Source organism: Triticum aestivum, chromosome 3B (assembly GCF_018294505.1).
Source record: "Triticum aestivum cultivar Chinese Spring chromosome 3B, IWGSC CS RefSeq v2.1, whole genome shotgun sequence".
NCBI lineage: Eukaryota > Viridiplantae > Streptophyta > Magnoliopsida > Poales > Poaceae > Triticum > Triticum aestivum.
The window spans coordinates 516,329,533-516,351,582 of NC_057801.1; the positions used below are offsets into that span (position 1 = coordinate 516,329,533).

Consider the following 22,050-nt stretch of genomic DNA (forward strand, 5'->3'; position numbering starts at 1 on the left):
AACGGGGTTGATGGAGTCGTACTCGTCGTGATTCAAATCACCGATGATCAAGTACCGAAAGGACGACACCTCCGCGTTCAACACACGTACAGCCCGGTGACGTCTCCCATGCCTTGATCCAGCAAGGAGAGAGGGAGAGGTTGAGGAAGACTCCATCCAGTAGCAGCACAACGGCGTGGTGGTGATGGAGGAGCGTGGCAATCCTGCAGGGCTTCGCCAAGCACCGCGAGATATGAGGAGAAAGAGAGGGAGGGCTGCACCAATAGGCAGAGATCGAATCACGTGTTATGGGCAGCCCTAGGCCTCACTATATATAGGGGAGAGGGAGGAGGGTGCGCCCCCTCTAGGGTTCCCACCCTAGGGGGTGTGGCAGCCCTAGATGGGAAAGGGGCGGCGGCCAAAGGGAGGATTCCCTCCCCCCAAGGCACCTAGGAGGTGCCTTCCCCTCCTAGGACTCTTCCTTAGGGTTCCCCCTTCACCCTAGGCGCATGGGCCATGAGGGAAGTGGCGCCCCAGCCCACTTTGGGCTGGATCTCTTCCCACTTCAGCCCATGGGACCCTCCGGGATAGGTGGCCCCACCCGGTGGGCCCCCGGGACCCTTCCGGTGGTCCCGGTACAATACCGATGACCCCGAAACTTGTCCCGATGGCCGAAACAGGACTTCCTATATATAAATCTTTACCTCCGGACCATTCCGGAACTCCTCGTGACGTTCGGGATCTCATCCGGGACTCCAAACAACATTTGGTAACCACATACAAGCTTCCTTTATAACCCTAGCGTCATCGAACCTTAAGTGTGTAGACCCTACGGGTTCGGGAGACATGCAGACATGACCGAGACGTTCTCTGGTCAATAACCAACAGCGGGATCTGGATACCCATGTTGGCTCCCACATGTTCCATGATGATCTCATCGGATGAACCACGATGTCAAGGACTCAATCGATCCCGTATGCAATTCCCTTTGTCTAGCGGTATTTTACTTGCCCGAGATTCGATCGTCGGTATACCGATACCTTGTTCAATCTCGTTACCGGCAAGTCTCTTTACTCGTTCTGTAACACATCATCCCGTGATCAACGATCACATTGTGCACATTATGATGATGTCCTACCGAGTGGGCCCAGAGATACCTCTTCGTTTACATGGAGTGACAAATCCCAGTCTCGATTCGTGCCAACCCAACAGACACTTTTGGAGATACCTGTAATGCACCTTTATAGCCACCCAGTTACGTTGTGACGTTTGGTACACCCAAAGCATTCCTACGGTATCCGGGAGTTGCACAATCTCATGGTCTAAGGAAAAGATACTTGACATTAGAAAAGCTTCAGCATACGAACTACACGATCTCTATGCTAGGCTTAGGATTGGGTCTTGTCCATCACATCATTCTCCTAATGATGTGATCCCGTTATCAATGACATCCAATGTCCATGGTCAGGAAACCGTAACCATCTATTGATCAACGAGCTAGTCAACTAGAGGCTTACTAGGGACATGGTGTTGTCTGTATTCACACATGTATTACGATTTCCGGATAATACAGTTATAGCATGAATAAAAGACTATTATCATGAACAAAGAAATATAATAATAACATATTTATTATTGCCTCTAGGGCATATTTCCAACAATCTCCCACTTGCACTAGAGTCAATAATCCAGTTCACATCGATATGTGATTAACACTCAAGGTCACATCCCCATGTGACTAACACCCAAGAGTTCTGGGTTTGATCATGTTATGCTTGTGAGAGAGGTTATAGTCAACGGGTATGAACCTTTCAGATCCGTGTGTGCTTTACAAATCTCTATGTCATCTCCTAGATGCAGCTACCACGCTCTATTTGGAGCTATTCCAAATAACTGTTCTACTTGGAGCTATTCTAAATTGTTGCTCCATTATACGTATCCAGTATCTCTACTTAGAGCTATCCGGATAGGTGTCAAGCTTGCATCGACGTAACCCTTACGACGAACTCTTTTACCACCTCCATAATCGAGAAAATTCCTTAGTCCACTAGTTACTAAGGATAACTTTGACCGCTGTCCTGTGATCCATTCTTGGATCACTCTTGTACCCCTTGACTGACTCATGGCAAGGCACACTTCAGGTGCGGTACTCAGCATGGCATACTGTAGAGCCTATGTCTTAAGCATAGGGGACGACCTTCGGCCTTTCTCCCTATTCTGCCGTGGTCGAGCTTTAAGTCTTAACTTCGTACCTTACAAGTCAGGCAAGAACTTCTTCTTTGACTGATCCATCTTGAACACCTTCAAGATCATGTCAAGGTATGTGCTCATTTGAAAGTATTATTAAGCATTTTGATCTATCCTTATAGATCTTGATGCTCAATGTTCAAGTAGCTTAATCCAGGTTTTCTATTGAAAAACACCTTTCAAATAACCCTATATGCTTTCTAGAAAATCATTTCTGATCATCAACATGTCAACAACATATACTCATCAGAAATTCTATAGTGCTCCCACTCACTTCTTTGGAAATACAAGTTTCTCATGAACTTTGTATAAACCCAAAATCTTTGATCATCTCATCAAAGCGCACATTCCAACTCCGAGATGCTTACTCCAGTCCTTAGAAGGATTGCTGGAGCTAGCATACCTTTTAGCATCCTTAGGATCGACAAAACCTTTCTGATTGTATCACATACAACCTTTCCTTACGAAAGTTGGTAAGGAAACTCGTTTTGACATCCATCTGCCAGATTTCATAAATGCAGCTTATGCTAACATGATTCTGACGGACTTAAGCATCGCTACGGATGAGAAAATCTCATCGTAGTCAACTCCTTGAACTTGTGAAAAACTCTTCGCCACAAGTCGAGCTTCATAGATGGTGACATTACCATCCACGTCCGTCTTCTTCTTAAAAGATCCATTTATCTCAATGGCTTGCCGATCATTGGGCAAGTCCACCAAAGTCCATGCTTTGTTCTGATACATGGATCCTATCTCGGATTTCATGTCTTCTAAACATTTGTCGAAATATGGGCCCACCATCGCTTCTCCATAGCTCGTAGGTTCATTGTTGTCTAGCAACATGACCTTCAAGACAGGATTACCGTACCACTCTGAAGTAGTACACATCCTTGTCATCCCACGAGGTTTGGGAGTGACTTGATCCGAAGTCTCATGATCAATATCATAAGCTTCCACTTCAATTGGTGTAGGTGCCACAGGAACAACTCTTTGTGCCCTGCTATACACTAGTTGAAGTGACGGTTCAATAACCTCATCAAGTCTCCACCATCCTCCCACTCAATTCTTTCGAGAGAAACTTTTCCTCGTGAAAGGACCCGATTCAAGAAACAATCCATATTGCTTTCGGATCTGAATTAGGAGGTATACCCAACTGTTTTGGGTGTCCTATGAAGATGCATTTTATCCGCTTTGGGTTCGAGCTTATCAATCCTGAAACTTTTCATATAAGTGTCGCAGCCCCAAACTTTTAAGAAACGACGACTTAGGTTTCTCTAAACCATAATTCATACGGTGTCATCTCAACGGAATTACGTGGTGCCCTATTTAAAGTGAATGTGGTTGTCTCTAATGCCTCACCCATGAACAATAGTGGTAATTTGATAAGAGACATCATGGTACGCACCATACCCAATAGGGTGCAACTATGATGTTCGGACACACCATCACACTATGGTGTTCCAGGCGGTATTAATTGCAAAACAATTTCCACAATGTCTTAATTGTGTGCCAAAACTCGTAACTCAGATATTCATCTCTATGATCATATCATAGATATTCTATCCTCTTGTCACGAAGATCTTAAACTTCACTCTGAAATTACTTGAACCATTCAATAATTTAGACTTGTGTTTCATCAAGTAAATATACTCAACATCTACTCGAATCATCTGTGAAGTAAGAACATAACGATATTCACTGCATGCCTCAGCACTCATTGGACTGCACACATCAAAATGTGTTGCTTCCAACAAGTTGCTATCTTGTTCCATTTTACTGAAACCGAGGCTTTTCAGTCATCTTGCCCATGTGGTATGATTCACATATCTCAAGTGATTCAAAATCAAGTGAGTCCAAATGATCCATCTGTATGGAGTTTCTTCATGCGTATACACCAATAGACATGGTTCGCATGTCTCAAACTTTTCAAAAACGAGTGAGTCCAAAGATCTATTAACATGGAGCTTCTTCATGCGTTTTATACCAATATGACTTACATGGCAGTGCCACCAGTAAGTGGTACTATCATTACTATCTTTTGGCATGAAAATGTGTATCACTACGATCGAGATTCAATAAACCATTTTTAGGTGCAAGACCACTGAAGGTATTATTCAAATAAATAGAGTAACCATTATTCTCCTTAAATGAATAACCGTATTGCAACAGACATAATCCAATCATGTCTATGCTCAACGCAAACACCAAATGACAATTATTCAGGTTTAATACTAATCTTGATGGTAGAGGGAGCGTGCGATGTTTGATCACATCAAACTTGGAAACACTTCCAACACATATCGTCAGCTCACCTTTAGCTAGTCTCCGTTTATTCCGTAGCCTTTTTGTTTCGAGTTACTAACACTTAGCAACCGAACCGGTATCTAATACCCTGGTGCTACTAGGAGTACTAGTAAAGTACACATCAACACAATGTATATCCAATATACTTCTATCGACCTTGCCAGCCTTCTCATCTACCAAGTATCTAGGGTAATTCTGCTCCAGTGGCTATTCCCCTTATTACAGAAGCACTCAGTCTCGGGTTTGGGTTCAACCTTGGGTTTCTTCACTAGAGCAGCAACTGAATTGCCGTTTCATGAAGTATCCCTTTGTTCCCTTGCCTTTCTTGAAACTAGTGGTTTCACCAACCATCAACAATTGATGCTCCTTCTTGATTTCTACTTTCGCGGTGTCAAACATCGTGAATACCTCAAGGATCATCATATCTATCCCTGATATGTTATAGTTCATCACGAAGCTCTAGCAGCTTGGTGGCAATGACTTTGGAGAAACATCACTATCTCATCTGGAAGATCAACTCCCACTCGATTCAAGTGATTGTCGCACTCAGACAATCTGAGCACAAGCTCAACGATTGAGCTTTTCTCCCTTAGTTTACAGGCTAAGAAAATCGTCGGAGGTCTCATACCTCTTGACGTGGGCACGAGCCTGAAATCCCAATTTCAGCCTTTGAAACATCTCATATGTTCCGCGATGTTTCGAAAACGTCTTTAGTGCCTCAACTCTAAACCGTTTAACTAAACTATCACGTAGTTATCAAAACGTGTATGTCCGATGTTCGCAACATCCACAAACAACGTTTGGGGTTCAGCACATTGAGCAGTGCATTAAGGACATAAGCTTTCTACTGTCCGCATAATTGCTACTATCAACTTTCAACTATATTTTCTCTAGGAACATATCTAAACAGTGGAACTAAAGCGCGAGCTTACGACATAATTTGCAAAAATCTTTTGACTATGTTCAGGATAATTAAGTTCATCTTATGAACTCCCACTCAGATAGACATCCCTCTGGTCATCTAAGTGATCACATGATCCGAGTCAAACTAGGCCATGTCCGATCATCACGTGAGACGGACTAGTCATCATCGGTGAACATCTTCATGTTGATCGTGTCTACTATACGACTCATGCTCGACCTTTCGGTCTCCGTGTTCCGAGGCCATGTCTGTACATGCTAGGCTCGTCAAGTTAACCCTAAGTGTATTGCATGTGTAAATCTGTCTTACACCCGTTGTATGTGAACGTAAGGATCTATCACACCCGATCATCACGTGGTGCTTCGAAGCGACGAACTGTAGCAACGGTGCATAGTTAGGGGAGAACACTTCTTGAAATTGGTGTAAGGGATCATCTTATTTACTACCGTCGTTCTAAGTAAACAAGATGCATAAACATAATAAACATCACATGCAATCAAATAATAGTGACATGATATGGCCAATATCATATAGCTCCTTTGATCTCCATCTTGGGGCTCCATGATCATCTATTACAAGAACATGATCAATCTCATACATCACATATATCATTCATCACATCCTTTTGGCCATATCACATCACATAGCATACCCTGCAAAAACAAGTTAGACATCCTCTAATTGTTGTTTGCATGTTTTACGTGGCTGCTATGGGTTTCTAGCAAGAACATTTCTTACCTACGCAAAACCACAACGTGATATGCCAATTGCTATTTACCCTTCATAAGGACCCCTTTCATCGAATCTGTTCCGACTAAAGTGGGAGAGACAGACACCCGCCAGCCACCTTATGCAACTAGTGCATGTTTGTCGGTGGAACCGGTCTCACGTAAGAGTACGTGTAAGGTTGGTCCGGGCCGCTTCATCCCACGATGCCGCCGAATCAAGATAAGACTAGTAACGGCAAGCATATTGAACAAAATCAACGCCCAGAACTACTTTGTGTTCTACTCGTGCATAGAAACTACGCAATAGACCTAGCTCATGATGCCACTGTAGGGGAACGTAGCAGAAATTCAAAATTTTCCTACGTGTCACCAAGATCTATCTATGGAGAAACTAGCAACGAGGGGAAGGAGAGTGCATCTACATACCCTTGTAGATCGCTAAGCGGAAGCGTTCAAGTGAACGGGGTTGATGGAGTCGTACTCGTCGTGATTCAAATCACCGATGATCAAGTACCGAAAGGACGACACCTCCGTGTTCAACACACATACAGCCCGGTGACGTCTCCCATGCCTTGATCCAGCAAGGAGAGAGGGAGAGGTTGAGGAAGACTCCATCCAGCAGCAGCATAACGGCGTGGTGGTGATGGAGGAGCGTGGCAATCCTGCAGGGCTTCGCCAAGCACCACGAGATATGAGGAGAAAGAGAGGGAGGGCTGCACCAACAGGCAGAGATCGAATCACGTGTTATGGGCAGCCCTAGGCCTCACTATATATAGGGGAGAGGGAGGAGGGTGCGCCCCCTCTAGGGTTCCCACCCTAGGGGGTGCGGCAGCCCTAGATGGGAAAGGGGCGGCGGCGAAAGGGAGGATTCCCTCCCCCCCAAGGCACCTAGGAGGTGCCTTCCCCTCCTAGGACTCTTCCTTAGGGTTCCCCCTTCACCCTAGGCGCATGGGCCATGAGGGAAGTGGCGCCCCAGCCCACTTTGGGCTGGATCCCTTCCCACTTCAGCCCATGGGACCCTCCGGGATAGGTGGCCCCACCCGGTGGGCCCCCGGGACCCTTCCGGTGGTCCCGGTGCAATACCGATGACCCCGAAACTTGTCCCGATGGCCGAAACAGGACTTCCTATATATAAATCTTTACCTCCGGACCATTCTGGAACTCCTCATGACGTCTGGGATCTCATCCGGGACTCCGAACAACATTTGGTAACCACATACAAGCTTCCTTTATAACCCTAGCGTCATCGAACCTTAAGTGTGTAGACCCTACGGGTTCGGGAGACATGCAGACATGACTGAGACGTTCTCTGGTCAATAACCAACAGCAGGATCTGGATACCCATGTTGGCTCCCACATGTTCCACGATGATCTCATCGGATGAACCACGATGTCAAGGACTCAATCGATCCCGTATGCAATTCCCTTTGTCTAGCGGTATTTTACTTGCCTGAGATTCGATCGTCGGTATACCGATACCTTGTTCAATCTCATTACCGGCAAGTCTCTTTACTCGTTCCGTAACACATCATCCCGTGATCAACTCCTTGATCACATTGTGCACATTATGATGATGTCCTACCGAGTGGGCCCAGAGATACCTCTCCGTTTACACGGAGTGACAAATCCCAGTCTCGATTCGTGCCAACCCAACAGTCAATTTCGGAGATACCTGTAATGCACCTTTATAGCCACCCAGTTACGTTGTGACCTTTGGTACACCCAAAGCATTCCTACAGTATCCGGGAGTTGCACAATCTCATGGTCTAAGGAAAAGATACTTGACATTAGAAAAGCTTCAGCATACGAACTACACGATCTCTATGCTAGGCTTAGGATTGGGTCTTGTCCATCACATCATTCTCCTAATGATGTGATCCCGTTATCAATGACCTCCAATGTCCATGGTCAGGAAACCGTAACCATCTATTGATCAACGAGCTAGTCAACTAGAGGCTTACTAGGGACATGGTGTTGTCTATGTATTCACACGTGTATTACGATTTCCGGATAATACAGTTATAGCATGAATAAAAGACTATTATCATGAACAAAGAAATATAATAATAACATATTTATTATTGCCTCTAGGGCATATTTCCAACACCCAGGTCCCGCTTCAGTCCGGATACCTCCACAATGCGGGCGGTAGTGGCCAGCAACGACGCCTGCTTATTCACATAGACGTAATATGATTAGACTCCTGTGGATGTTATTTGATCTTCTGTCCGGCCTTTCTTTCCGAACACCAAACAGAGCATCAGGGGCTACTGTCTTTATTGTGATATTTTCTCATAATTTAATTACTTACCTCAAAGCCTGTTAGGAGGCTGGCGCAGGCTTCGGTCAATCCGCTTTTGGCGGACCAAACCTTCGCAATCATCGTACTCATAAGATTATGGTGTTATTCATCAATGGAAGCGCACTGAAGCGCTTCCAACAAGTTGTCCGATGCCTCTGGATGGACAGAGGTCATCGGCACAGGGGGCTCGGCCCCCTTAGCGAGGGGCTGCCTGCTTGAAACCAGAACCACTGGAGGTTCCAGTGCAGTATCCGGCTGGGGGCCAAACTTGTTGCGCCCCCCCCCCTCATCAGAATCCATGGGGGTCTTCCCCCCCATGTGGTCAGCATCGAGGATTTCGCCTTGGGGCGCCTCCAGAACTGCCCCCGGGCCTGGTATCCTCTAAGACAACACCTCGGTGTCGTCCGTGGGCCGGGGGGGGGGGGGTGGTGGCCGTCGGGAGAGAATCGCTGTTCATCGCCGACGCGCTCAAAGACCCATCCGAGGAGGATAAGTCAATGCGGGCTTTGGACAGACTGCACGATCATATTTAACATGATAAGAAGCAATAAAGCAAAACATGCCGGAAATATTATGGTATCCGGATACTTACAACTTCGCCAGGGGCTTGTCCCTAGGCAGCCACTCCTCGTCGCTGTAGGCTGCTGTTGTGGAGTGGTCCGGAGGGAGGGTCTTCCCCTTCTTGGATCCTTCGGCCTCCCCAGATGGGGCAGCCTTCCTTTTCTTGTCCCCCCTGGTTGGGGGAGGGGGAGGACTTTCCTCTTCCTCCTCGGTTTCGTTGGAGGAGCGTGCCTCGGTGTCTTTGGGCGATGAGTCCGACACAACCTTGGCCGGAGACCTTTCCTGGTCCTCATGGCCTTCTTCTGGGCCTTCTTCTCCGGCACCTCGTAGGGCGCCGAAAACAGCATCTCCGTTAGGAGAGCTGTTGTTGGATCTTCAGGTAGTGGAGCTGGACAATCGATCCGCTCCGCTGTCGCCACCTAGTCCTGTTAAATCGACGTGGAGGCTTACATTCCTGCCACGAACATACTAGGAAAAGCGCATCTTGTGAAATACAGATAGCTTACCGGATTGGCGGGGCGCTTTGCGCTGAGTCCGCGATCCTCGGTAATAGGAGGAGGCACCTCGGCGGCCTTGAACAACACCTTCCTGACGTCTTTGTGCGTCATGTCAAAGAGCTCTCGCAGCGTCTGGTGTTCGGCCGGGTCGAACTCCCACATATTGAATGCCCGTCTTTGACACGGAAGTATCCAGCAAAAGAGCATGACCCGGACCATGTTGACAAGCTTGATCTTCTTGCTTATCATGTTCTTGACACAGTTCTGGAGTCTGGTCAGCTCCGCTGGCTCACCCTAGGCTAAACCCTTCCTTTTCCAGGAGGTAAGCCGCATGGGGATGCCAGATCGAAATTTGGGGGCCGCCGCCCAGTTGGAGTCGCACGGCTTGGTGATATAGAACCACCCTGATTGCCACCCCTTCAGGGTCTCCACATATGAGCCTTCAAGCCAGGTGACGTTGGGCATCTTGCCCACCATGGCGCCTCCGCACTCCGCTTGTTGGCCGACCACTATCTTTGGCTTCACGTTAAAGATCTACAGCCACAGGCCGAAGTGGGGCTTGATGCGGAGGAAGGCCTCGCACACGACGATAAACGCCGAGATGTTGAGGATGAAATTGGGGGCCAGATTATGGAAATGTAGCCCATAGTAAAACATGAGCCCGCAGACAAATGGGTGGAGAGGAAATCCCAGTCCGTGGACGAAGTGGGCAAGAAACACGACCCTCTCGTGGGGTTCCGGAGTAGAGATGATCTGCCCTGCGTCCGGGAGCCGGTGCGCGATGTCTGCGGCCAAGTATCCGGCCTCCCAGAGCTTCGTGATGTCCTCCTCCGTAACGGAGTAGGCCATCCACTTGCCTCCCGCTCCGGACATGTTTGGAATGGCTTTACGGAGAAGGTGAGAACTTGGGCGCTAGAGCTGGAGCGTGCGAGAATGGATGAGCAAAGGAAGAAGAAGGCGTGGGTGAAAAAGAGGAATCCTTACCTCTTTATAAAGGCGGTAGAAACTGTGCGCCTTCCCACTTGCCCGGTAAAATCGCTTATTCCCCAAGCGCTACGATTGATGGCGCGGTTGGGTTACCCACACCCGTATTGATGAGAATCCCATGATAAGGGGACACGATCTCTGCTTCGACAAGACGTGCCAAGGAAGCCGCCTCACAATATGTGCAGTAGCTGGTTGTGAAAAAACGGTTCGAATAATAACCGGGCCATGGCGTGATGTCACGCTACGAAAAGTTGTCAGCAGATTAGATTTGTGGAATATTGTTCTCTCTAAGATGGTATGTGGAATTTGTTTTGCACAGCCGGACACGACACTTGTGTTCAAAATCTTCTATGGAGTATTCGGAGAAGGAACCCGCCTTGTAATGCCAAATACAATATGCGCGCCGAACTCATCGTCATTGAAGCCTGGTTCAGGGGCTACTGAGGGAGTCCTAGATTAAGGGGTCCTCGGACAGCCGGACTATATACTTTGGCCGGATTGTTCGACTATGAAGATACAAGATTGAAGACTTCGTCCCGTGTCCGGATGGGACTCTCGTTTGCGTGAAAGGCAAGCTTGGCGATTCGAATGTGTAGATCTCCTTCTCTGTAACCGACTCTGTGTAACCCTAGCCCCCTCTGGTGTCTATATAAACCGGAGGGTTTAGTCCGTAGGACAACGGCAATCATATCATAGGCTAGCTTCTAGGGTTTAGCCTCTACGATCTCGTGGTAGATCAACTCTTGTAATACTCATATCATCAAGATCAATCAAGCAGGAAGTAGGGTATTACCTCCATCGAGAGGGCCCGAACCTGGGTAAACATCGTGTCCCCCGCCTCCTGTTACCATTAGCCTTAGATGCACAGTTCGGGACCCCCTACCCGAGATCCGTCGGTTTTGACACCGACACTCGTCTTCACCGGCTCCACTCTTGGTTATCTTGTGCAAGTTTATTTGTGTTGTATTCCTTGCTTGTTTGTGTGCTTGTTGTTGTTGCATCATATAGGTTGCTCACCTAGTTGCATATCTAGACAACCTACTTTGATGCAAAGTTTAATTTGGTAAAGAAAAGCTAAAATCTATTAGTTGCCTATTCACCCCCCTCTAGTCAACTATATCGATCCTTTCACTATCTGTAAATACAATATGCTTCATAATTTTTAAGGCCTCACAGTAAACTGAGGTCTTCAATTTGGAATTGGGCGACCCGATTTTAACTGTATCAACAATTTATTAAGGAGCTCTCTCATTCAGATTTTTTTAGTTCACTATGCTCCCTATTTTTTATGGCCTCATAATCAATTAAGGTCTCCATTTAAAATTAGGTCAGACATTTCTCAAGAAGCTCTCTCATTAAATTTTCTAATTCATTATGCTCCCAAATTTTCAAGCTCTCCCATTAAATTGAGATATTCAATTTTAGATTTGGTTTATGATTTTGACTGGGTCAACAATTTTTTGAATCAATAGGCGGCAATCGGCCTATAAAAGAATACCAACCCTCCACACCCCCTCACCACCTAGAAAAATAAATGTCAACCTCGATATTCTAGCATAAATATAATACATGCAGCCATGGATGTAGAAATTTTCCCACATTAGTATGGTTGATTAGCAGATAACACATCATCACAGCGTGAAAGCCACACCAAAACACGAGATTATAATAAAAAGAAAACTCAAATGATAAGTGCCACATGTGTGGCATGACATAACATGGCCCAAATGCCTTCATTATCATCAATTTTGCCACGTCAAACAGATGACATCAGCAGAATATTTTTGTTTTTCAGACATAAAAACGTTTTATTCCCTACACAAAAAATCTGATTAAACATCCGTTTTCATCATTAAATCTATCTCAACAAGATCTTCAAAACTAGATCCTATATTGATATGTTTCGATGAATTTTTTAGGCCAAAAGTTGCCATGATGTTTACACTGAAGTTGTCATAGTGTTTACACTAAAATTGTCATGATAAGTTTCATCTATCTTTTCTTCTAGATTTTAAAGCTAACATTGTATTTCAATTATTTTTTACTGCGAATTTATTAATTGACCATGGGAATTTATAGTAATTAACCACGACAAATTACTTCATGGATCATGGCATTTTTTAGTAATTCATCATGGCAAATTTAGTTTATAGAGCATGGCGATTTTAGTGTTTTCATCATGGTAATTATTTTTTTGTATGAACCATGGCAAATTCAGTGCGTGTATCATGGCAGATTTAAGCAATTCACCATGGCAATTTTAGTTTATGGTTCATGCCAAATTTGAGTGAGTGGTCATGCATTTTTAAAGTAATTGACGACAAATTTCTTTTTAATTATGAACCATGTCAAAATTATTTCATGAATCATGGCAAATTTTAGTAATTCACCATGGCAAGTTTAATTTCTTAATTCCCTTTTTTTATAACATGTCAAAATTTATTTAATTGTAGAAAAAAAGTAGTTGAAACATATCATGTTAACTTCAATGTCAATGCCATGGCAATTTATGTGCAATAGACATGACAACTTTTAATAGAAAAAGTCATCGAAACATATCAATATGTGATCTAGTTTCGTAGATCTCGTCGCAACGGATTTAATGATGAAAATGATTATTAATCGGATTTTAAATTTAAGAGATAAAAAATTTCAAAAACTTAAAACCCAAAAGATTTCCGCTGACATCATCAGTTCCGTTTTTTTGCACGCATGGAGTGACGTGGCATGATCAGTGATGATGGGGACGTTTGGCCCAAGTTGCTTCGTGCCACACGTGTGGTACTTATCGGGGTCCAACGAAAAACAGAGTCGATCATGTCCCACACTCGTCGTACCAAATACTTACTAAGTTCCAAAATATAAGGTGTATTTGTTTTTTGAAAACTCAAATTTTCTTTAGCCACGACCAAGTTCAGAGCTAAAAATATCGACATCCATAGTTCTAAATAAATAAAAGAAAATTCATTTCAAGATGAATCTAATGCTACCAAATTGATATTATCGATATTGATATATGTATTTTTTGCGAAAAAACTTCCAATCTATTCATCTTCAATCATGGCAGTACAACGAACACCAGAAATAAAAATTACATCCAGATCCGTAGACCACCTAGCGACGACTACAAGCACTGAAGCGAGCCGAAGGCGCGCCGCCGTCATCACCCCTCCATCGCCGGAGTCGGCCACAACTTGTTGTAGTAGAGAGTCGGGAAGTTGTCGTGCTAAGACCCCATAGGACCAGCGCACCAGAACAACAACCGCCGCCGATGAAGAATAACGTAGGTTGGAAGGATTCAACCCAAAGACACACGAATATAGACGAACAACGACGAGATCCGAGCAAATCCACCAAAGATAGATCCGCCGGAGACACACCTCCACACGCCCACCAACGATGCTAGATGCACCGCCGGAACGGGGGCTAGGCGGGGAGACCTTTATTCCATCTTCAGGGAGCCGCCACCGTCTCGCCTTTCTGAGCATGACACAAACCCTAACAAGACAGGAAAAAAACGACTGAAAACGGAGCCCTCCCGCCGGCCCTTGGTAGGATCCACCACGCCCCATGGCCCTAGGGCCACCGGAGACGAGGCGGACCTGCGGCAGCGCCGACGAGAGGCAGAAACCCTAGCTTTCTTTCTTGAAGGAGGAGCAGCGACTTTATTTCTCTACAAATTTAGTCTAACTTAAAGAGGCTTGACTTTTCAAAATCTAATACACCTTATATTTTAAAACAAAGTCAATTTTTTGAAAACCCAACAACAACAAGGGCTCTGCAGGCGCCCAACCCTTCTAGTCTTTAATGAATTACGAAGAATTGGACGAGACATGCCCAGTGAAAAAGTAAAATACAAGTTAGCGATAAGAAAACAACAACAAGAACTAAGGATGAACTATAGCTTAAGTGTCAACGACCTCTCGCAAGGTGACTAGGATAAAGCCTTCATTCTCTCGATCTTCGTCGACGAGTGTGTGGATTCGCCTCCCCTCCGCTTGTTGATCTGGCGGTTAGTAATGGGGAGGAGAATCCTGGTGCCTCGGCTCTGACCAGTAGATAGGTGGGGCTTTACTCCTCACATGGGGGACACTCGAACGCTTCTTCTTCGAGTTACTCTTTTGGGCTCTGATCATCCTCAAGATCGTTCGCTGGGACAGATTAGATGGAGCTTCAGCGCAGATTCCTCCCAGCTCCTCAGAGCGGGGTGGTTAAGGTTTCTTGTCATGCATATGTACGCTACGGCGAGATTAGGTGCCAGGTTCTTTAGATTGATTCAAGGATTCAAACAGTGACGACTGCGGCTCTCGGGCCCTAGTTCTTAGGGGCAGAGGGGCACGTGCACGAAGACTTTTCAATTGTCATCGACAAGATTAGGCCGGCTCCGGTGTGAGAGCCACGACAACGGTGCGTCGGCGGCTCGTTCTGGCGGTTGCCTGGTCGTTCGATAGTCCATGAACTTCAATGTAATTTTTATTACGTCTGAGGTGCTTTGTTCGTTCGATGAATCTTTATATAAATCTGATCATTTTCTAGAAAAAACAAACAAACAAACAATGGATCATGGAAAGAATAAAGCATTTTACTTAGGTATCAATGTTGCATATCACCATCACCGGCCCATGGTGCCTCAGCGACAGGATATCTTCCAAGGAATTGACCCCGCTATGAGTGGCATTGCTCACCAGCATGGCGCTCCAAAGGTCAAACGAGTGACCTCCAACTCCAACATCCCATGCCGCAGCACTTCCAGCAGTGAGCACAGGCAGATAGCCCCCCTCCCACGCTGCCATGCCGCGACGCTCCCGTCCTCTCCCTCCCGAAGTCATGACAGCGGAGCCGAGCAGAGCATCTCCATCAGCCGCCATTACTCCTCGGCCCGTGCCACTTCTCCGGCAATAAATGCAGCTGCTGGCGCCGTCCACCCACCACCACAGATCTAGCACCCCCTCGCCGCGACGGGACGAGAAGGAAACGAAGAAAAATCACCAGCCACCATCCACATTTACTCCCTTCCACCCCACCCCACAGGACTACTCTCTAGTCGTTCGATCGACCCACCCCATCCCCACCCCACACGCGCACGCCACCGATGCCATTCCTCCACTTCCCCACTGCAAAATCGTATCGGCCGCCGCCGTTACCGCTACCGTCGCCATGACAACACCGTCCCTCCTCTCCTCGCTCGCCACGCTCGGCCTCGGCTACTCCATCGCCATCGCGCTTGGCTTCCTCGTCCTCCTCGCTTCCGTCCTGCTTGCGTCCTACTTCTGCTTCCGACACGGCGAGAGCGCGGGCGGCCACTTCGCCGGCGCCATCACGCCCACGTCCAGCTCCAGCCACCTGTCCATCACCGTGCCGCGCGTGCTGTTCGTCGCCGAGGGGTCCGAGTCCCCCGAGGCCTACTCCTCGGCAGCCGCGGCCGCCTCGTCGCCAGTCGGGCTCGACCCCGCTGCCATCGCGTCGTATCCCAAGGCCCCCTTCTCCAGGGCCGCGGGCGGCGACGCCATGTGTTCGATCTGCCTCTCCGAGTACATGGACGGCGAGATGCTACGGCTGATGCCCGAGTGCAGGCACAGGTTCCACGTCATGTGCCTCGACGCCTGGCTGCGCAGGAGCGCGTCGTGCCCCGTTTGCAGATCGTCCCCAATCCCCACGCCCGTCACCACGCCGCTCGCGACGCCACTCTAGGAGCTCGTCCCGCTCTCGCAATACGCCGCTGACCGGCGGCGCAGCAGGTGACGGGTAGTCTACATGGGTGCACCTCGCTGCTCTTCATTGTTACTCCTCTTTTTTCTTTTTGCGTTGAAAAGGGTTCTGTAAATTTGTCGATTGTATGATTGGTAAGGACACATAAGGAGTTTTAGGTGCTAGTACGACTGGTGGTGTGCTTAGGATTTGTAAAGAGTTGCTTGGTTCCCATTACTATTACTTCGAGAAAATTTTGTAATGTAGAAGTAGATGACGGGTTTCTCGAAAAAAAAGTAGATGTTGGAGCAAGGCATAGTTGTGAATACAGTGTTGCTGGTTTGCCTTATTGTGAAATGTTAAATTAGTATTGCCTACCGCTACATAAGGCCGGTCACAGTAGGGAGGAACTTAGGAGTAACATCACATACTCCAATACAACTTTGCTTATGTGGCACGTATTTAATAAAAAGAGAGGTGTTTGTGGTAACTAACTAAGTTACCGGAACATCACACACTCCAACAAACAATGAGTCTATAACCTAATAAATACATCGTTGCATGACACTACATAGATGTTCCTACCCACTATGGAGGTAGTAACATAGTCTAGGGAAGTGTGTAAGTTACTAGCTTATGTTCTTGCTCATTGTGACCAGCCTAAGGTTTACTTTGTATTTCATTTTTCTATTGTGATCATGACGTGGTCGCTTTAATTGTATGAACTCGATATCTTGAAGATTTGTCTAGTGTTTCGGTTTTCTATCTCGTTGCAACGTTTTTAATTTCTTACTCCTCCATTCCACTAAGCCCGCGCTTTTCAAGGTCTAACTTTGACCATAAATTTATCCAACGAGACCGACTGCGGTGGAAGAAAAAAATTATATAATTGAAAACTTATTTTAAATACAAATTCACTGATATAACTTTTGCTCCCACCGTAGTCGGTCTTGTTGGTTAAATTTATGATCAAAGTTGAACTATGGGAAGAAAGCACTACATTATGAAACGAAGGGAGTATATAACTACTTCTAGCATGAAGAAACCCTTGCATGACTTCGTCTTCTATGGCCTTGCGGTAATGGAGGCATGGTGGATCCCAGTCCTTGCCGACGTGAGGGCTCCTGTTTTGTTTTTAGGTGTTCGTTTATATCCATTTAGGGTTCTTGTCTTGTTCATGAAGATATGAAGACGAAATGACGGCAACTCCCTCTCTAGCCTCCATTCTGGTGGTGGGTCTAGCGCCATTAAAGGGCATGCGAAGGTGTGCCTCTAAGAGTATCTCCAATAGATGGTCCAAATATAAAAGTAACTAACTTTTGGACCGTCTAAGTCTAAAAACGCAACTCTAACAGATGGTCCATATGTAAAAAAAATTGGACCGCGGCCTCCACGCGATGTAAAATGCAACACCTCGCGGTGCAAATTTACATCACGAGGTGCATCTGGTCCAAAACCAGCCGCCGCCCGCAAACGCCCAACCGCCACTTCATTTCCTTTCGCGCCCGCTCGCGACCTCCTGCCCGTTCACCATCGCCCCGCCGCCCCCACAACCCGCTGCCGCCCCGCCGCACGCCGCCCGCATCAGATCCGGCCCCGCCCCCCGCCGCTGTTTCCGCGTAGCCCCGCCGCCCGCCCGCCGTGGATCCGGCCGCGGCCGCAGCGCATGCTGCCGCCCCGTCCGTCGCAACTCCGCCCGGCCCCGGCCCGCCCGCCATAGCTCCGGTCCGCCCTGACTCCGTCGCCACCGCCCCGCACGTCGCCGCCGCCCCGCATCAGATTAGGCCCCGCCCAGCTCCGTCCGCCACCGCCCCGCCCGACTCCGTCCACCACCACCCCTCAGCTCTGCCCCGCCCGGCTCCGTCCGCCACCGCACCTCAGCTCTGCCCCGCCCGGCTCCGTCCGCCACTGCCCCGGCCGCACGCCGCCGCCGCTCCACCGCTCTCCGATGGCGCCTAAGAAGACGCCAAAGGGCAAGTTAGGCTTCTTCGGCATGAGGCAGAAGCCCTCCGGTAACTGGGGAGTGGAGTTCTCCGACGCCGGGAGGCATTGGTGGATCGGCACGTACCCCTCCGCCCACGAGGCCACGTGTGCCTACGACATGGCGGTGTGGCGTGCCGAGAGGCCTCGGGAGCACCTCAACCTCCCAGAGATCGAGAGTCGGGTGGAAGCGGAGATGCTTGTGCCGCAGGACATCAAGATGAAGGAGATCACGATGAAGAAGCCGTCGGTTGTCGTCAATGCCGGCGAGACCGACGAGGAGGCGATGGCGAGGTTTGCTCGGGAGCATCCGGAGTACGTCCAGGCCGAGCTAGAGTACTACTGGAAGCGTGAGGCGGAGCAGAAGAAGAAGGAGGACGAGGCCGGTCCCTCGACGGTGATCCCCATCGAGTCCTCTTCCGAGGAGGACCGGGCAGACTTCTCAGAGGAGGAGGAGGAGGAGGAGGGGTGCGATGACCCGGAGAAGGAGGGGTTCTGGGCGCAGTTCCGCAGCTCCGACAATGAGGAGTAGTTTATCTAGTAGTTTGAATAAGTAGTAGTTGAAGTTCATGTATGAAACTATGTTGAATTTGGTGTTTGAATTATGTTGAATGGACTAGTAGTTTGTCATTTTAAGAAATTTACATCTTCATTTTGGACCATCTATTGGAGTTGCTCTTTTGGACCATCAATTTGGACCATCTATTGGAGTTGAGCTTTTTTCGGAGCTCCAAAACACACTTTTTGGCGGTCCAAATTTTACATCTTCGGTTTTGGACCGCCAAATTTTGGACCATCTATTGGAGATGCTCTAACGGATCTCGTGGGATTTGGCCGGTGTTGGTCTTTGGTGGATCCACTTAGATCCAGTATTCATTCGTCTCTGGTCGTGTGTCTTCAAGTTTTATCCTTCTGATCACACTTCTCTTAATCGTTGACGGTTGTTGTTCTGTGTCGGTGGAAACGACACCTATGGGATCACAAGAATCCCTACTACGGTTGCGGGGCGCGGGGTCGTGAGAAGAGCGGGATTGGCAGTCAGCACAAGCACACGGGTTGTTTACCCAGGTTCGGGCCGCGAGGATGCGTAATACCCTAGTCCTGCTTTGGTGTGTATATTTGTGTTCTTGGAGTTCTTGATCTAGCTACGATGAGCGTAACTTGTCCCAGGGTCCGAATCCTTCTCCTAGATGCCTCAGGCCTCCTTTTATAGTCAAGGGGATCACCACAGTGGCACACGGGAGGTGGCATCGGAGTATAGTGGCTAAGCTTATCGCTTAGCCATTACGGGACAAGATGCATTTAATGCGCCTCTTAGGTGTCCCCCTTACTTTACCGCCGCCTCGCCCTACTTCGACATGCGCCCGGGCCAGCGAGGCAGTCAGCGCCATGTAGGTTGACAGGCTGCTGAGGTGGCATGGTGGTAGGGCCTTCACGAAGATTTGCATGCCACCACGTAGGCGCTCGCTGAGTTGGCTTGGAAGCCTCCCGTTGACACGCTGGTGCCTACCTAGCTGGTGGGCTGGCAGCTGCATGGGAGCGGCGGTGGAAACTTGGCGGGCGCGGGCCTGGATGTGGCCCCGCGGATGTCCTCGGCAAGGGCCTTGCCAGGGTCCCCGGCAAGGGTCTTGCCGTGGCATCGTGGTCGTCCCCGACAAGGATCTTGCTGGAGGTCTTGTGGGTTTCCTCGTAAAGGATCTCATCGAGGTTCGTCATCTTCTAATCCTCATCTGACTTGGAGCGTTTCTTATCTTCACAAAGATCTGCATGCCATCATGGAGGCTCCTCCCGAGCCTTGGTCCCAACATGGTTGGTGGTGTTGGAAAACTTGGGGCTCAAGGGTGGCGCGCTCCGCTGGCTTTGGGTGAGCTGCCCCGGCAAGGTCCTTGCCGGGGCCGCGGAGGCCGCCCCGGCAAGGGGTCTTGCCGGGGGAATCCACCTCGCCCTCTTGCTCTTTGTGTCTTGGCGTTGCTTTGACCATCTTGCGGCTTTGACTCCTCCCTCTGCCCTGCTAAGCGTGGCCGCAGGCATGGCTCTGACTGCCCGTGCACAGGTAAAGGGGTACAAAGGAGTGCCCCTACTTCTGTACACCGATAGGAGCCCCCGGGCCGGGGCCACACATAAGCGCAACATGTTGTTTGACTAGGCTCAAAACGGTGCGCGGGCAGGTGGGGCGGTTTTTACCGCGGTAACTTTTTTCGTCCGCTGCGCTTCCCCATGACCCACGTTGAATGTGTGACGTGGGTGTTGGAAATATGCCCTAGAGGCAATAATAAAATGATTATAATATTTCCTTGTTCATGATAATTGTCTATTATTCATGCTATAATTGTGTTATCCGGAAATCGTAATACATGTGTGAATACATAGACCACAACATGTCCCTAGTGAGCCTCTAGTTGACTAGGTCGTTGATCAACAGATAGTCATGGTTTCCTGACTATGGACATTGGATGTCATTGATAACGGGATCACATCATCAGGAGAATGATGTGATGGACAAGACCCAATTGTAAGCATAGCACAAGATCATGTAGTTCGTTTGCTAGAGCTTTTCCAATGTCAAGTATCATTTCCTTAGACCATGAGATCGTGTAACTCCCGGATACCGTATGAGTGCTTTGGGTGTACCGAACGTCACAACGTAACTGGGTGACTACAAAGGTATACTACAGGTATCCCCGAAAGTATCTGTTGGGTTGACACGGATCGAGACTGGGATTTGTCACTCACTCCGTATGACGGAGAGGTATCTCTGGACCCACTCGGTAATGCATCATCATAATGAGCTCAATGTGACCAAGTGGTTGGTCACGGGATCAAGCATTACGGTACGAGTAAAGTGACTTGCCGGTAACGAGATTGAATGAGGTATTGGGATACCGACGATCGAATCTTGGACAAGTAATGTACCGATTGACAAAGGGAATTGTATACGGGATTACTTGAATCCTCGACATCGTGGTTCATTAGATGAGATCATCGTGGAACATGTGGGAGCCAACATGGGTATCCAGATCCCGCTGTTGGTTATTGGCCGAAGAACTGTCTCGGTCATGTGTGTGTGGTTCCCGAACCCGTAGGGTCTACACACTTAAGGTTCGACGACGCTAGGGTTGTAGAGATATTAGTATGCGGTAACCTGAAAGTTGTTCGGAGTCCCGGATGAGATCCCGGACGCCACGAGGAGTTCCGGAATGGTCCGGAGGTGAATAATTGTATATAGGAAGTCTAGTTTCGGCCACCGGGAAAGTTTCCGGAGGAGACGTCTTCCCTAACCGTACGTGTGTTGAACACGGAGGTGCCGTCGGTTCAGCACTAGGATCTTCGGTGATTTGGATCACGACGAGTATGAATCCATCAACCCCGTTCTCTTGAACGCTTCCGCTCGCGATCTACAAGGGTATGTAGATGCAGTCCTCTCTCTCGTTGCTAGATGACTCCATAGATTGATCTTGGTGAAGCATATAATTTTTTTATTTTCTGCAACGTTCCCCAACAGTGTCATCATGAGCTAGGTCTATGCGTAGTTTCTATGCACGAGTAGAACCCAATTTTGTTGTGGGCGTAGATTTTGTCAATTTACTTGCCACTACTAGTCTTATCTTGTTTCGACGGCATCATGGGATTAAGCGGCCCGGACCGACCTTACACGTACGCTTACGTGAGACAGGTTCCAACGACTGACATGCACTAGTTGCATAAGGTGGCTAGCGGGTGTCTATCTCTCCCACTTTAGTCGGATCGGATTCGATGAAAAGGGTCCTTATGAAGGGTAAATAGAAATTGGCATATCACGTTGTGGTTTTGACGTAGGTAAGAAACGTTCTTGCTAGAACCCTATTGCAGCCACGT

General features: G+C 48.0%; 1 protein-coding gene across 1 annotated transcript; it reads left to right on the forward strand.

Annotated features, from left to right (window-relative positions):
- The first annotated feature begins 15,351 nt into the window (after positions 1 to 15,351).
- Positions 15,352 to 16,564, forward strand: LOC123065622 (RING-H2 finger protein ATL67). The gene has a single exon (XM_044488866.1). The coding sequence runs from the start codon at positions 15,430 to 15,432 to the stop codon at positions 16,216 to 16,218; it is 789 nt and encodes a 262-aa protein (XP_044344801.1). The 5' UTR covers positions 15,352 to 15,429; the 3' UTR covers positions 16,219 to 16,564.
- Positions 16,565 to 22,050: the final 5,486 nt, after the last annotated feature.

Bases quoted from the DNA above. Each gene is read 5' to 3' on its own strand.
- LOC123065622 (XM_044488866.1), top strand. From the start codon at position 15,430: ATGCAGCTGCTGGCGCCGTCCACCCACCACCACAGATCTAGCACCCCC.